The 13,441-nt window shown below is 44.6% G+C and overlaps 1 protein-coding gene across 2 annotated transcripts in view; it reads right to left on the bottom strand.

Moving 5' to 3' along the window:
* Window positions 1-3,295: 3,295 nt before the first annotated feature.
* KREMEN2 (kringle containing transmembrane protein 2) overlaps window positions 3,296-13,441 on the bottom strand; it is a 37,266-nt gene continuing 27,120 nt past the window's right edge. Inside the window, exons 6-8 of one of the 2 annotated variants that reach the window (XM_061588442.1) lie at window positions 10,493-10,636; window positions 4,886-4,958; window positions 3,296-4,495 (exon numbers count right to left, since the gene is read on the bottom strand). In XM_061588442.1, coding sequence (XP_061444426.1) covers window positions 4,204-4,495; window positions 4,886-4,958; window positions 10,493-10,636 — 509 coding nt within the window. In that variant the 3' untranslated portion in view covers window positions 3,296-4,203. Of the gene's footprint in view, window positions 4,496-4,885; window positions 4,959-10,473; window positions 10,637-13,441 lie in introns of both variants that reach the window. The other variant, XM_061588443.1, reaches the window with a different exon arrangement.

Raw genomic sequence — 13,441 nt, 5'->3', positions numbered from 1 at the left:
CTCACGCTTTTATATGGCGCTTCGTGAGTTTTCACAGCTTTCACACATATACGTTACCCAGTCATGCTTTCAACAGCCTTGCGTAGAAGGCCAGTGTGGTTCCCATATTACGGAAGAGACACTGAGGGCGAGACTGGTTTGCCTAAAACTGCGAGGAAGTACAGTATCTGGCAGATATGATTTGATTAAGAGACTTCCGGGTTCATAGTTCCGTCTATAGTTTAGCAGCCACTTAGCTACACAACGGTTTTATTAACAGAAATATAATTCGTGCAAACAATCCTCTTTATTAAAGTAATAAGTAACTGGGAGTAAAAATGGGGTGGGGACGCTCTAACAGAATTTGCACAATCTGGAATTGCAGCTTTTCGTTTACCCCTTGATTAGTAATAATTTGGGGACGTAATTATTTTGCTATTCACCCAGGCTGCTTGTAAGTTTCTTGCACTACACTAATCCTGCCCATGCAGAATTTAAGGGCAGCTAGTGGAACAGACGTTAATTGTGATAATTTATTAATTATTCCCAGCATTGCTTTATTAATCAAACATAGAGCCTTGGCGTTTGGAATTTCCCTCCGCTGGGCTGCTGCTGGGGCTTGGAGATTTGCAAAATTTCACCCTCCAAAATGGAAGGCTGCTCACTTTACACAATACAGAAAAATATATGGGAGTGACATACAACACAATCCTGGGCATGACTAGTCAAAAGTAAGTTCCACTAAGTTCAGTGGGTCTTATTTATTTACCTGTTGCTACATTTTTTATATCCCACCTTTCTTCCAAGGAGCTCAAGAACACACTTCTACCCCCTCTCCATTTTATCTTCACAACAACCCTGTGAGGTAGGTTAGGCTGAGAGAGTGTGACTCCCCAGTGAGTGTGTATAAGACTGCAGCCTTTTTTTAATACAAAATAACATTGTATAAAATTCGATTGTGTATTTAATTCAATGAGTAAATCTACAACCTCAGCCCACCTCTAAATCTGACGTGGCTATACAAATTAAAGATGGACCTTCCATTCATTGTATTAATTAATCCATTAATTTCCACGTGCCATTCTTACTTGATATGAATAGGAATAATTAATATTAAATGAATTGTAATTCTAAATATGATTGGATTTTAATTATATTTTTGGCTGTTTCATTTTTGGGCTAGGCATGTGATGTAAATTTGTAACATGTATGCATACATCTTTTGGAGAAAAATCAAGATTTTGAATTCATTCCAGATTTGGGCCTGTTTGTTTAAACATTGGAACAAATGGCAGGGAAAACAGAACATATTTGAATATATGTTGTGTTGTGAACTTTTCTAAAATAAGATACTGTGTCTCTGGTGAGTCTAGAAATTACACCTGTGTCATTGGAAACCAGGAAGTGTGCATGGCAGTAAGTACTACGCCCAGCATCAACACCTGCTACCTTTGGGTAGTTGCTGGTGTTCTAGCCCTCTGGCAAGGCCCAGCAGCACTATTATCTCATGAAGGGTAGTTGGGTCTGCCCCCAACATAATGTTGTTTGGGGGCACTGAGGGAAATTTTAAGAGAGTCTGTAGCCACCCACGGCTGTTGTCAGGGAAGCCCATGACAAGGGGCCATCAAAATAGGATGGGGCCCACCAGAGGCATTTGTGAATTAGTCAAACCAGGAGCTGGCCCTAGCAACAGTTACTTGGTGATGAAGGAAGGTACTTTGCACACACTCAGGTCATTCTCTTTTTACTGTTTTGCATATTTCACCAGGGGAATATGGGCCCAAGACCTGAAAATAAATATCAAAGCAGATGGCCCAGACTTCAGTTTAACCCCAGCAAAATAAAAATACAAAAAGATTTGAGAATTTTGGGGTTGGGGGTTAAGTCAAAGAAACATACAGCTTCCAGTGGTTTTTTAAAATGAAATAACTGAACATAACTTATTTTTGCTCATATACACTCAAAATCTGCCCTAGGCGTTGTGATAGAATTCCAGAATTTAGGTTCCCACATCTATTTTTTGTAATAAGCATATGCAAATTTTTGGCAAATTTGTGTCTTTGTTTTTTATCATGCCTATCTTAGTTTCTAGAGATACGCCACAGGCTAGATACGCAACACCCTTCACCCTTGGAAAAGTGTCCTCTGGGGGGGACCCTCCTATGTGACTGAGCCCTGGTGGATTCATCTGGTGACAACAGAAGCTGCAATGTTCCAATCAGTGCCAGCACTGCCAGATGGCCATTTTAATCCCCCACAGTAACCCCCAATACAACATTGCTCCAAGGCATTATGGAAAATTTAAATGGCTCCCAGACCCAGTGCTGATCAAAGCATCAAGGAGGGAGATTAAAACAGGATCAGGGCAAGTGTCAGTGGTAGGCTTTATCAGGGCTGCCAGCAGGTCTTCAGCTGCTGCTCAAAGATTCTGTGTGTTGATACCAGGCCTGCATGTAGGCAGCTGCTGCCTTTGGGCTCACAGGAGCTTTTAATGATTTATTGATTTTTCATGACAAGCTAGGAACTATCTCATGGCCATGTATGTGTGCAGTTGGTGCAGAATTCAGCAGCCAGGTTGCTGACTGGGGCAAAATGGTCTGGGGGACACATCACAACAATCCTGGCATGATTGCACCAGCTACCAATTAGTTTCTGGGCTCAATTCAAAGTGCTGGTTTTGACCCATAAAGCCTTATATAGCTCAGGACCCCAAATTCTCAAGGACTGCCTCCCCTCACATAAACTAGCCCAGTCCCTGCATTTGTCATTTGAGGCCCTTCCCTGAGTGCCCCATTCTGTAGGAAGTGTGGAGGGTGATGAAACGAGAACAGGCCTTCTCAGTGGTAGCTCCCTGTTAATAGAATGCTCTCCTCAGGGAGGCATGCCTGACGCCACCACTATCAGTTTTTAGGCTCCAGGCAAAAACATTCTTGTTCTCCCAGGCATTCGGTCATTAATTTTGTACCTATTTTTTTAAGAGGGTAGGGTTGAGTTGGACCTGTTCTTTTATATATTTTGTTTGAGTATTTTAAGTTGTTTTTATCCTTGTTTTTATCCTTGTTTTTACAAGTTGCTTTGAGTTTCACTTTTCTGAAAAAGAGTGACATTATCATCCTGTCACAAATTTGGGAATCACTGCTCTTATTGAAGGAAATCTGATCAAAACATATAGGGATGTATGTTTCAAATTATTCCATGCTAGAGTGGTCACAGTAAGTAGCCATTTATATCTAACCCAGGAAAAGTAGAAAATACTTCAACTTTCAGTCCCCTACTCCCAACTCCAACCCAACCTTGCTGATGAGCACAGATAACAGAGAAGCATCATTACTGATATGAAAATAATTTAATTAAGGTTTTACGTTCCGTAATCCATTGTGTGCCTATGGGGCACCTGGCAAAGAGGCTGGTTTTCATCTCCCCTCTTCTTTGGTGTGTCTTTAGCACCCTCTTTGAGCCAAGTGAGCAACTTCTCCAAGTGTCCCATGGCCTTTGGGTTCTGTTTCCACCCAAATGTCCCAAAGTGACATTGGCAATGGGCTTTGCACACAAATACTGTTCCCCACCCCCTTCAATTCAGCATCCACTCTCCTATGGAACTCATCCCTTTTCCCTCTCCAACCTTCTGAGGATGCAGCCACAGGATCTCACATTCTCAGGCTTTTGTATCTCATAAAATGTGAACTTGTGACATACCCCAACTCCATGTGTTACAGGACATGCCTCATCTCCTGTCACACAGTTCTAAATTCCCCCGTGATGCCAGGGGGGCATGAATCCTGCCATGACAGAGATTTGTAGCAATCCTCTTTGTCCCACAAGCAATGTTTACAAAATTCCAACACCATAACAGGACCCCTGGCTTCAAAGTAGACACAGACATCTCTCCAAAAGGGGATGTGGCGATAGGGTGTCCACCCCTTCAGTATTGTCATGGCCTGCAGAAAGCTGTTTAGGATCTCTCAGCTGTAGGGAGCATTGCTAGACGTGTTCCTGCTGTCAACAGCTTTCAGTTTCTCCGGAATGCTGTTATTAGCAGCACATGGTGCACTGATTTCCATTAAATTCCAGTTCCCCTGTCGCCTTCCCTTCCCCCCAAAGCAGATAGTTTTACAAGGTCCTGGTCTCTTGGTCCCTAGTGAACTGAAGAAGTTCTGCTTCAGGAGTCTGGCAACGGAAAGGGAGCTGGCACTGACAAGGGTGAGTGACAAGATTTGCATGGCCTCAGATGGCGGAGATGAGAGATTTCAGAGAGGACTGGTTGGTGGAAGAAAGGTTCTCATAACTGTGGCACAGGCACGAGCAGTCTGAGGCCTCATCATCCCCGGCAACCCCACCGCCGTTGCGCAGGGGGCGGTGGTGCGGGGCGCCACGCGTGGTGCAGATCACAACACGGGTATGGCGGTAGGCCACGGCCCATGCCTCCCCCCCAAGACACTGGCAGCGGCTTCGTGGACCTTTGGAGGAGAAAGGGCCCAGGGAACTGCCAGTCTTCTTCTGCACAAAAAGGCAGGTCCTGGGAAGGAGAACAAAGCAGACAAGACAACCAGGTGAGCTGAGAATTCACTCCGCCAGCAATGGCCCAACATCCTGAGCACATGTCTAATATCCAACACCTACAAGAATCCCTAAATCAGAGGTAGCCAACATGGTGCCCTCCGGATGTTGAACTACAGCTCCCATCATCCTCAGCCAACATGGCCAAATTGTGCTGCTCAGCCTGCCAAAATTCACTCACTTCCTCTGAACACCTTGTATCTCCGCAAACAGGGACAGAATCTAGGACTCCTTGCACCCTGTGCTCCCCCATCATCCCCTGGACCTCCACTCCCTGCCAAAAGATAGAAATGGAATGCAAGAACTGTGGCTCACTCCCATCTCCCAGTTCCCCTCCCCCACAACCTACCTCTTGCGTAGATGGTACGAGATGATGAGGATGGCTAAGATGAAGGTCCCTGTGGCTGTATACATCACCCAAGCTGTGTCACAAAAGAACAAAAGATACTTTTTGGTGTATGACCTTCCACCAAAATCTAGAAAACTACAAGGCAGGATTGATTAACCACCATACTACAGAGCAGTAGGTCTCTTTCTAATTCTGCCCTTGATATGGTGAAAAGAAAGTAAGCACTCTCAACACTCAGTTCCTTTAAAAATTCCTGCAGCTTCAAAGGCAATAAAAATGTCCTTGTAGGAGGAAAGTCATCAACCTGCTTCTGATAGGAAGGCAACCTAAAAGCTTGTTTTGCTATGTGTATTTTATAAATTGTAAGTTGCTTGGAGGCATCTTTTTTGTGAAAAGCTGTGAAATAATATAATGATAATAGGTAGCCAACGCTGCTGGTGATGGCCAATGGACTGGATGTGCCGAGCAATTTTATCTGCCTGTCTCTGCCTGCCACCAGTGGCTACACCCAATTTTAGTCAAGGCTTAGTGAAGATTTTGATCAAGATATGGTGACTTGTAAGGAAAAGGAAATTATTTTCAAACACTGCAGAAATGATAAGAGATGCTCTATCATTTAGCTTACATTTCTATGTAAAGTGCTGGCCAATACTTACTCAGTAAAGAAGCATACTGTGCTTTCCATATACATTTAAATGTATTTGCTGTATCAGGCAGCTCCAAAAAGTCAAATGCCAGCCATTTCCAATATCTTTGTTGGGCCAATGTAGATAGGAGGTTGGGATCCATGATCAGATGTCTCATCTCATTTATTATTGTTGTTGTTGTTATTAATACTGTTGTTTTGAAAACAGCAGTTCTTTTTAAAGACAGAAGATCTGATCAAAGAGATGATTTAAAATAGGGCTGGGGAAACCTGTGGCCCTCCAAATGTTATTGAACTACAACTCCCATCATCCCTGACCACTGGCCGTGTGGGCTGGGGCTGATAGGAGTTGGAATCCATCAACATCTGGAGGGCCACAAATTCCTTATCCTTGGTTAAAAGCACCTTTTAGTCCCTCTAAAATTGCATAGCCTCCTTATCACTTTGTTGTTGGTGTTATGTGCCTTCAAGTCGATTACGACTTATGGCAACCCTATGAATCAGCGACCTCCAATAGCATCTGTCATGGACCACCCTGTTCACATCCTTGTTATGTAACATCAGCCTCCAGGAGATTGCTGTCGTGCAGCAAAATACACTTCCAGTTCCTAGACTATGGTGTTGTGAGCCACTTTGGGGACATTTATGTGGAAAAGTGGTGTACAGATTAAAATACTAATACTAATACTAATACTAATAGTACTAGTACTACTACTACTGATGATGATGATGATACAGTTTGGAGAAGAGAGAGTTTCCATAAAAATGCAGAAGATGGCTGCAGATTTGAAGTCTTGGTAGCCTGGCCAGCATAAGGAGCAGCTTACTTATGGGGAAAAGTTTGGAACATAGCGTAAATCAAAATAAAGGTGTCCTTTGTATACATGTATGCACATACATGTGTGGATACAGAGCTTTGTGGTTGGCAGGTGAGAAATGCAGGCATGTTAGCAATGCAGGGTCCCAAAATATGAGCTGACGCATTCCACAATTCCTTAATTGCACCACACAAGCATTCAGCAACCTGAGAGACTGGGATTTTGTTTTTTTATGTTTCTAATCCCTGTGGGTATATAGATAGATCTGAAGGGGCATGGGCAATGCCTAGTAAAAATGCAGAATCCAGGTGGGGTGAGGGTCACACAGGGATTTTGGCAAAAGCCCAAGAGGGGTGAGGCTTTCAGTGCTATGCTCAGCTGTCTTCCATTCCCTATGGCTGGGGAATGCGCAAAAAGAAGCAGATATAAAATAGAATCATAGAATCATAGAGTTGGAAGGGGCCTTGTAGGCCATCGAGTCCAACCCCCTGCTCACAGCAGGAAATCCGCAGCTAGAGCATCTCCCGCAGATAGCTGTCCAGTCTCTGCTTGAAGACATCCAGCGAAGGGGATCCCACCACCTCTTCTGTCAAGAAGTTCCTTCTAATATCCAATCTGAATCTACGCTCCTGCAACTTAAAACCATTAGACCTAGTCCTACCCTCTGGGGCAGCAGAGAACAAATCTGTACCCTCCTCTATGTGACAGCCCTTCAGGTACTTAAAGAGTGCAATCATATCACCCCTCAGCCTTCTCTTCACCAGACTGAACATGCCAAGTTCCATCAACCTTTCCTCATAAGACTTGTTCTCCATACCGGCTATCATCCTTGTCGCCCTCTTCTGAACCCGCTCTAACTTGTCTCTATCTTTCTTAAAATGAGGCGCCCAGAACTGAACGCAGGATTCCAGATGAGGCCTGACCAATGCAGAATATAGTAGGACTATTACTTCCCTCGACCTAGAAACTATAGCTCTGTTTATGCAGCCCCAAACCGCGTTTGCCTTTTTTGCCGCAGCATCACACTGCTGGGTCATGTTCAACTTGCGATCCACTACAATTCCAAGGTCCTTCTCACACGCACTACTGCTAAGCCAGGTATTTCCCATCCTGTACCCGTGCATTTTGTTTTTGTGGCCTAAATGCAGAATCCTGCATTTGTCTTTATTGAATGTCATTTTATTAATTTCAGCCCAATTTTCTAGTCTATCCAGGTCCCTTTGGATTTTATTCCTGTCTTCCATTGTGTTAGCTATCCCTCCCAGTTTCGTATCATCCGCAAACTTCGTAAGGCTTCCCTCCACCCCATCATCTAAGTCATTGATAAAAATGTTGAAGAGTATCGGCCCCAGGACAGAACCCTGTGGCACTCCACTCAAGACCTCCTTCCAGTCCGAAGCAGAACCACTGACGACCACTCTTTGAGTACGGTTTTCCAACCAGTTGTGAATCCACCTGACAGTATTTCCATGTAGTCCGCATTTGACTAGTTTGCTAATCAAAAGGTCGTGGGGGGACTTTGTCAAACGCCTTGCTGAAATCTAGATAGATGACATCTACAGCATTTCCACCATCTACTAAGCTAGTGACCCGATCAAAAAAAGAGATGAGATTAGTTTGACAGGATTTTTTCTTGACAAACCCATGCTGGCTCCTTCTCATCACAGCATTGTCATCTAGATAGTTGCCAATGGACTCTTTTATTATCCGTTCTAATATCTTTCCCGGTACTGAAGTCAGACTGACCGGCCTGTAATTCCCCGGATCTTCTTTTTTCCCCTTTTTAAAGAGCGGGACGACGTTTGCCCGTCTCCAATCCTCCGGCACCTCTCCCGTTCTCCAGGATTTCTCAAAGATGATGGCAAGAGGTTCTGAAAGTACATCCGCAAGTTCCTTCAATACTCTGGGATTCAGTTCATCAGGCCCTGGAGATTTGAACTCATTTAGGTTAACTAGGTATTTCCTGACTATCTCCTTATCAATCTCAAACTGCGGTCCTGACCCCTTACTGAGATTGCTACCGATGCAAAGTTGCACACTGTTCCCTTTTTGGGAGAAAACGGAGGCAAAATAGGTGTTGAGCAGTTCTGCTTTTTCCTCATTATCTGTCAACATTTTGCCATCCTCATTGAGCAGCAGTCCCACTGTTTCCTTGGTCTTTCTCTTGCTTCGAACATATCTGAAAAACCCCTTTTTGTTGTTCCTCGCTTCCCTCGCCAGCCTCAACTCATTCTGGGTTTTAGCTTTCCTTACACTATTCCTGCAAGCCCGAGCCGCTCGTCGGTACTCTTCCTTGGTGATGCGTCCTTCCTTCCATTCTTTATACATGCTCTTTTTTACTTTTACCTCCTCCACCAGTCTTCTGTGTAGCCACATTGGCTTTTTCCGATGTCTTCCATTTTTCTTCCTCTTTGGAATTGTTTGCGATTGCGCTTTTTGTAATATGTTCTTCAAGAACTCCCACGCTTCTTGGGCTCCTTTTTTCTTTAGTCTATCTAGCCACGGGATCCTACCCATCATTTCCCTGAGCTTGCTAAAATCGGCTTTCCTGAAATCCAAGGTCCATGTTTGACTATATTCTATAAATAAGTTTACTTAATTTGTATAATATTTGGGTCACATAATTCATTTTTTTCTGCATGTTAAGTTCTGATTTTTCTTTTTTGTTCTTTTTAAGTGCAACATGTGCAAAGCTTTGTCCAGAAAAACAGAGCTTTCAGGATCCCTACGGTCATCCATCCCAGCTCTCACTACAAAGAACATTACACGGAACATTACGGAAAGGTAGAGAAAATGACCCCTGGCGGCTGGATTGCCCCACAGCAACTTCCACAGAGGGTGAGAACGGAAAGGTCCACTAACTGCACATTAGGGATGGACAAATCAGTCTATTTCCTCACTGTGTCACTTTTGCATGTTGTTACCCCTATGTCCGTACCGTGCTATTTTCCCAGTAATCTGCAGTTTATTTATTTTTAATTGGCACAAAATTTGCAGATTAACTTCTCACAACATATTCATTTTAAGCCTATTTTCTCTCAAAATATGCATTTGAAAGTATATACTGTATTGATATTTTATTTTTTAGCTAAGAACTGCATCAGAACATTTGGGTTTTAGGAACATAAAAAGATCCTGCTGGATCAGGCTAATGGCCGATCTAGTCCAGTATACTGTCCCCACAGTGGCCAACCAGATGCTCCAATGTGAAGTCCACAAGCAGGACCTGAGCACAAGAGCACTCTCCCCTCCTACGATTTCCAGTAATCGATATTCAGAAGCATATTGCTTCCAACCATAGACTAGGCTGAACATGGCCTTATCCTCTTATGGATGTTTGTGGATAACAATGTTCCGATTCACATTAGTCCAAAAAGTGCAGATCATTTCATATTGTAATATGCAAAGATCAAATTCTTCGAACATTCCTATTACATTACACGCAAATGCACATTAGAGAGCCCCAATACTTTTTTCTTTTTTTTTAAGAAGCTGCTTTGGAAGAGAAAATTTAGATCAAGATTAAGGGTGGGGGAGGGACATGCTTAACTCTTTCCCTGCCTATTTCTCAGCTCTAAATGGTACCCACAACTGGATTCTCCCCTTCCCTTCATTTGTTTACCTGCAACTCGAAATCTACGTGTTAGAATGGGAAGCTGTTATGGGAAATTCTTTAGAACAGTTAAATGGTGGATGGAAAATGGATTAAGCTCACATATGCTTCCTTTCTCTTATCTAACCCCCACTCTCCTAATGTATTGTTATTGTTGTTGTTATTATTTATTATATTTATCAGTTACTTCACACAAAGTAAAGTGTCTCAAAGCGACTTGACAAAATAAAATACACCACATAAATGGAAAGGTCCATTCTCATGTGGCCGCTCTCTGTACCTCCTTCAGGTGGGGAACACAAAGAACAACCTCTGATGACCTCAAGGTCTGGGCTGGTTCATATGGGGAGAAGTGGTCCTTGAGGTATAGTAGCTTGGTATCTTACATGCATTAGCATGAACCTGTTAGCCCCATAGGTTCTTTGGAAAATGGCCTCATCAGAGACTGTGTTTTGTCCTGCGCCAGCCAATCAGGTTACTACAAGCTGCAGCTTCAGAGAACAAGCCTCACCGCAAGTCTCGTTCTTTACCTCCTACTCCAATGGCAGACTCATTGGAATTGTAGGTCCAGGTGGAGTTCAACCAATCAGAGGAGGTTGGGATGAGATGGGGTCCATCACCTGGTAGGGTCCGTAAGTCAGACCTGGCTCCGTCGATAGAGGGACCCTTCACTCCTGCAGGGAAATCAGAATCATTTATTGACTTTACAGTGGATTTTTAGCACACCTTATTCCTAGGGTCTCAGGCTTAACTCATTACCGTTAGCTGTAGACACAGTAAACAGTGACACCAGCCACATAATTTTTACCACATCAATTTTGCAGGATAAATAATTGTTTGAATGCACCCTTGGCATGGTGAGCTCTTATTTATCCCCCAAACACACATACACATGCTCTTTCCACTTACCCTCTACATGACACAAGAGCCCCAGGGCACATCCAGATTGTCACTGTTTTGGGGTGCGATCAGAGCTGGTGCCAGGCGTGACTGGGCCCTTGGGTACTAGCCTGCCCCGGGCCCGCAGAAATTGCCCACATGCAACCTATCTCTCCTGCTGCAGTGAATGCTGACTGCAATGCGTGTGCATGCCTGCCATCAACCAAGATGGCGGCGGGGCTTCCCTAAGGGGCTGATGCCTCCGCCACCATCTTGGTTGATGGCATGCATGTATGCACATCTGCCATCAAGCAAGATGGCGGCAGGGGCATCAGGCCCTTAGGGAAGCCTCTGCCGCCATCTTGGTTAATGGAAGGTATGCAGCACAGCGTGCACAGCATTCACCGCAACAAGAGAGGTAGGAGGGCGCCAGCACAGTTGTATAGGGGGCCCCTGGGAGCTCCCTCTCTGTGATCCATGGCAAGGTCAGGAGCCAACGCTGCCATGGATTGCGGAATGGAAGTATTACCCTCCCACCCTAAGGAAGACCCCTCTGGGCAGCCTGGGCTCTCAGCCAGGGCCCAACCTGGCCACCCTCTGGCGCCTGCCCTGGGTGGGATTCAATCACATCCTTGCAAATTTAGGCTGCACAAATGAAAGCCAGTTTGGAGCTCTTGTGAAACAAATCCACTTCCCCAAAAGATCAGACTCTTTGCGATAGGAAAGTAATGGGAAAACGCAATGGAAAATGTGGGATAACACATTTGACACAACATCATCTAATCTCCCCACAAACAAATTAGAATGAATGCTCGTTAAACGGCCAACATTGTCTAGTCTCTCCACAAACGAACCAGGATGAATGCTCATTGAACAGGTCTTCTGGAAGGAACCCCATAGTTTATTACAGATGACAGACCAAATGTATGTAGAACTCATACTGGATTGCTCACTTAGGTTTTTCATGTAAACTTCATAACTATCAAGTATCATAGGATTTGAACCTGAAGCCCTGAAGATCACACACTAATTCTCTAAACCCCCTGTGCCACTTGGAGGAAGGGAAATGCACACATTTTGAACCCGCAGTCTAATGTCACAGCTAGAATCAGGTGACCTCAGAGAACCAACTAATACTAATTCCCATTTTAACATGCTTCATTGGTCTGACATACAAAGATCTTGGCTTTTTAAATGCAAAACTTGTCATAGTACTCAAGGAAGGGCCAATGTAGAGCACTGATAATCAGTGTGTCCATATAGGCTGAGCGAGACATGGGTTTAAACCCTGCTAAACCATAGAGCTCACTGAATGACCTTAGGGTAGTTCCAACCTCACAACCTAATGCACCTTAGAGGGTTGTTGTGAGGATAAAATTAGGGGGCCAGAGAGCCATGTATGCCACCTTGAACTCCTTGGGGGAAGGTTAAAATATATGAACTTTTAAAAAATGGGATGTTGAAAAGCCCAGTTTTTCACCCCGACATCTCTAGTTAAAACGTTCTTATGTAGCAGGGCCAGGGTTGGTGTCACCATGTGGTATCTTCAGGCTGATGCCAGGATCAGAGCAGGGCCCACTGTGGCCTGCTTGCCCCCGGGCTCCCCTTTTAAAAAGAATTCTGGCATCCTGACCACTCCTAGGCAGCTGGGTTTCTCACAGTACCTGCAATGTAGCATCACTCTGGAGTAATCTTCCTCAACGTGGTGCCCTCCAGATGTTTTGGACTACAACTTTCACCAGCCCCAGCTGGCCAGGTTGGGAAGGCTGCTCTGGAGTATTGTGGGAAATTTAAAGGGTGGTTCCCACCAGGTAAACCTCCTGTGAGGGCTTACCCACATAGGAGGAGAGCCACCGATGGAGGTTTGTGCCCCCATCAGAGGATCCCTCAAATTTGGAGCTTGTCTGGGAAAGGCCCTTCTCTGCTCGGAACCCTGGACAGCAGCTGCAAGTCAGGGTAGGCAATACTGGGTTGGACGGACCAATGGTCTGGCTCAGTATAAGGCAGCTTCTATAATATTGGAGGCAGGTGGAAAGGTGTGATCCCACTCAGGAACCTGAAGTCCTTGCCCCTGCGGTCTATAGGGTGCTCAGGGGGATTCCAGGCCCCTTCCCTGAATTTCCAGTTCTAATTTTCAGTGTTCTAAAAACAAAAGGGGGAAAAAGTGAACTTCCTACTGCATTGGATGGTGATATAAAGAAAAGGGTACAAGCAGTATCCTGCCCATTGATTTAGTAAGAAGGTATCCTTCTGTTTTCTGGCCAAAGGATGCAGAGGCACTGGGACAACCAAGCGCCAAGTAAGCCCATTTTTAAAAAATTTAATACAATTACAGAATAATGTTTTGGGCCACTTGTATTTAGGCTCTTACTGTTTAGCGTTCATTCCCCACCCCTCACCTACAAGTGTCCCCCATGCACACTTAGCAGACACACCACCACCCCTGCAATCACAAACATTTTTGGCGACAAGCACAGGCATTCAGAGAGCGAAACTGGCCCATCATTAAGCCTTTGGACTACATGGAGGGCATTGGGTTTTTATTTCAAAGGTGCTGTAGCCGGCGGGAGGGTGAGGAAGTGTGAGTAACCCACTCCCAA

This window comes from Rhineura floridana, chromosome 11 (genome assembly GCF_030035675.1).
Source record: "Rhineura floridana isolate rRhiFlo1 chromosome 11, rRhiFlo1.hap2, whole genome shotgun sequence".
NCBI lineage: Eukaryota > Metazoa > Chordata > Lepidosauria > Squamata > Rhineuridae > Rhineura > Rhineura floridana.
This window is presented reverse-complemented; position numbering and strand designations above follow the sequence as displayed.